The 2,553-nt window shown below is 66.5% G+C and overlaps 1 protein-coding gene across 1 annotated transcript in view; it reads left to right on the plus strand.

Moving 5' to 3' along the window:
* The first annotated feature begins 1,582 nt into the window (after positions 1-1,582).
* SLC12A5 (solute carrier family 12 member 5) overlaps positions 1,583-2,553 on the plus strand; it is a 23,179-nt gene continuing 22,208 nt past the window's right edge. Inside the window, exon 1 of the mRNA XM_026057084.1 lies at positions 1,583-1,634. Within this exon, the coding sequence (XP_025912869.1) occupies positions 1,583-1,634 (52 nt within the window). The remainder of the gene's footprint in view (positions 1,635-2,553) is intronic.

Below are 2,553 nucleotides of genomic sequence, written 5' to 3' on the forward strand. Positions count from 1 at the left end.
GCCCTCCAGGGCAAAGAGCCAAGGCCTGCAAGGTGAGGGCCTGGGAGCATCAGCGCTGCAGAGCAGCTGGCCCCGTACCAGGAGAAAGTAAACAATTAATTACAGCCGTCAAGAAGTAACTAACGCCAGCGGGCTGTCATGATCTCAGCCTGCTCCAGAGGAGATGCAGGGAGCTGCAGCCAGCTCTGGCTCTGATATCCTCCTGGATTAAGTGGGTGAGAGAAGGGTGTAGGGGGGCTGTGAGATGATCTGAGGGGTCAGAGCAGGGTTCCTGTCAGTGGCACCAATCCTGAAGGTGCCCCTGAGTCCCACTGCCCTGCTGGTGCTTGGGGTGAGASGGAAGGGGGCACAGCTGGAGGCAGCAGGGACCTGGGCAGAGCTGACTGGTGTGGGATAAACCTATTCCCAGCCCTTCTGCAGAGTCAACTCCTGGCTGAGTCCCCAGCCCCATGTCTGCAGCTTTGTGGCTCTGAGAGAGGGGGCTGCCTGCAGGGAGCCCTTGAGGCTTTGCATGCTGAGGTATTGCCAAACGAGGCATAACCCCAGGGCTCTTTGGAGGTCCCACTGGGAAGGGTGCRGTTCTGAGCTCGCTCCCATCTGTGAGCAGTTTTCCTTGCTCTGCATAGCTGCTGCAGCCCAGCTGAGGYCAGAGAGGTGTCAGCAGTGCCTTTGCCAGACCCCTGGCCCTGCTCCCGGGCCGTCTGGCCATCCCTCTGTCTGTCCGTGGTGCACCCAGATGATGGCATTGCTTTAGGTACAGCCAGGGCTGCTGCAGGCCAGTCCTGCTGTTGGGGCAGGAGGGCTTGCCCCCCCAGTGCAGCCTGTCCTGCCTGCAGGATGGTCCTTGGAGTGGCTGGCACTGCCCTGCCCCAGCATCTTGCAGGAGCTCCCCACTCTTTCTGACTGCCGGCCTTGAGCCTGGCAGGGGCTGGGGGCTTCCTTGGGGGCAGGGGATTGCCCTGGCCCCGAGGCCTCACAGGGTCCCTTGGAGACACATCAGTCCCATACTGGAGCAGGGCCTGCTCCACTGTCCCCCCCCCCAAAAAAAAAATAAAAAATAAATAAAAGCTGGGGTTCCCTGGTTCCTTGGGCTCTGCTACAGGCTAATTGAGGGACGTGCGGTGGCCATCCTGCCTGCGCCAGCCAGGAGGGGGGACCTGCAGCCACTGAAGTGCCCTAATTCCTCCCCCAGCCCTGGCTCAGTGAGGCAGAGCAGCACTGCCCAGGGAGGTGGCGTATGGCTCTGCTACAGCTCCTTCCCCCTCCCTCTCCTCTGCCTTCCACTGCTTCCCTCCCCAAAAACCCGACAGTGGATAATGCCTCCTGAATACATGATGAAGTGAATAGTCAGGCTGGGCTCTGCCGCTGCTGCTGGGAGTGAGTGAGTGTGTGAGTCTGTGCATTGAGGCATCTCTGCACTGCAGCCTCCTCCTACATCCAGCCAGAGAGAAAGAGAAAGGCACAGAGGGAAGGCGGCTTGTTGCAGTACGAGGCACTGGCCCCTGGGAAGAAGCAAATCCCCTGCAGCCACCCAAGGAAGGACTGTAGCAGCCCCTGAGCAAGGAGGCAGGCAGCAGGCGCCATGCTGAATAACCTGACGGACTGCGAGGATGGTGATGGGGGTGCAAATCAAGGTAAGGAGAGCAGCCCTTGGAGGGGCAGGGGAGCATCAGTGCTGAAGGGAGAGCTGGGTGGCAGGGGGGCAGACCTCCCCCTGCCCGGGCACGGCAGGATTGGCCCCGCATGCTGTTCAGATGATCAGCAAAGCCATAGTCATGGGGATGCGGACAGGAATGTCGCGTTCATCACTGTGCGTGGCAGCAGAGGCAGCCTTGCGCCCGATCCAGGCGCAGAGAGCTGGAGGTCGTGCGCCAAGCACGGGGAGGGAGCTGCTGCAGCCTCCGGCCCCCGCAGCCCGAGCCGCGGAGCGGCTGGAGCCCGGCAGGAGTCCCCGCCACCGCCGCGACCGGCCGCCCCGGGCGGCTGCCGTTGTGCCGAGCCGTGAGCGCCGTGGCGGCGGGGGCCGTGCGGTGCCCGCGCGGGACGCCGGCCCGGCTGTCCCCACGGGTCTGCGGCATGCGGCGCCGGGGCGGGCGGCCAGCGCCTCCGCGCCGCTCCCGCTCCAGGTCCCGCTCCCGGTCCCGTTCCCGCGCTGCTCCCTTCCCTGCGTCCGGCCGCTGCCCCGGAGCGTGGGGTCCCGCTCCCGGCCTCCGCGGCCGGGGCTGCGGATAACGACAACGCGGCGGGGCAGCGGCGGGGTGCGCTGAGCCCGGCACGGAGCCGCTGCCGGGAAAAGCGCTCTCGGGCGGCGGCTGCGGTCCTGCGCCCCGGGGCGCTCCCGGGGGAGCCGCGGGGCTGCCCGCACTGCGCGGCCCGGTGCCCCCTGGGGGAAGTGCAGCGAGGGGCCCCCGCGACCCGTGCACCGGCCCGCTCCCGTACCCGGCCGGGCTGTGCCGGTGCAGCGACCCCTGCATGAGCCCCCGGCCATCGCCTCCCCCGCCCGGAATACCGCCCCCCACCCCGGCCATCGCCTCCGCCGCCCCAGCTGCCGCC

Source organism: Apteryx rowi, unplaced genomic scaffold, assembly GCF_003343035.1.
Source record: "Apteryx rowi isolate R43461 unplaced genomic scaffold, aptRow1 scaffold_0, whole genome shotgun sequence".
NCBI classification, from domain to species: domain Eukaryota; kingdom Metazoa; phylum Chordata; class Aves; order Apterygiformes; family Apterygidae; genus Apteryx; species Apteryx rowi.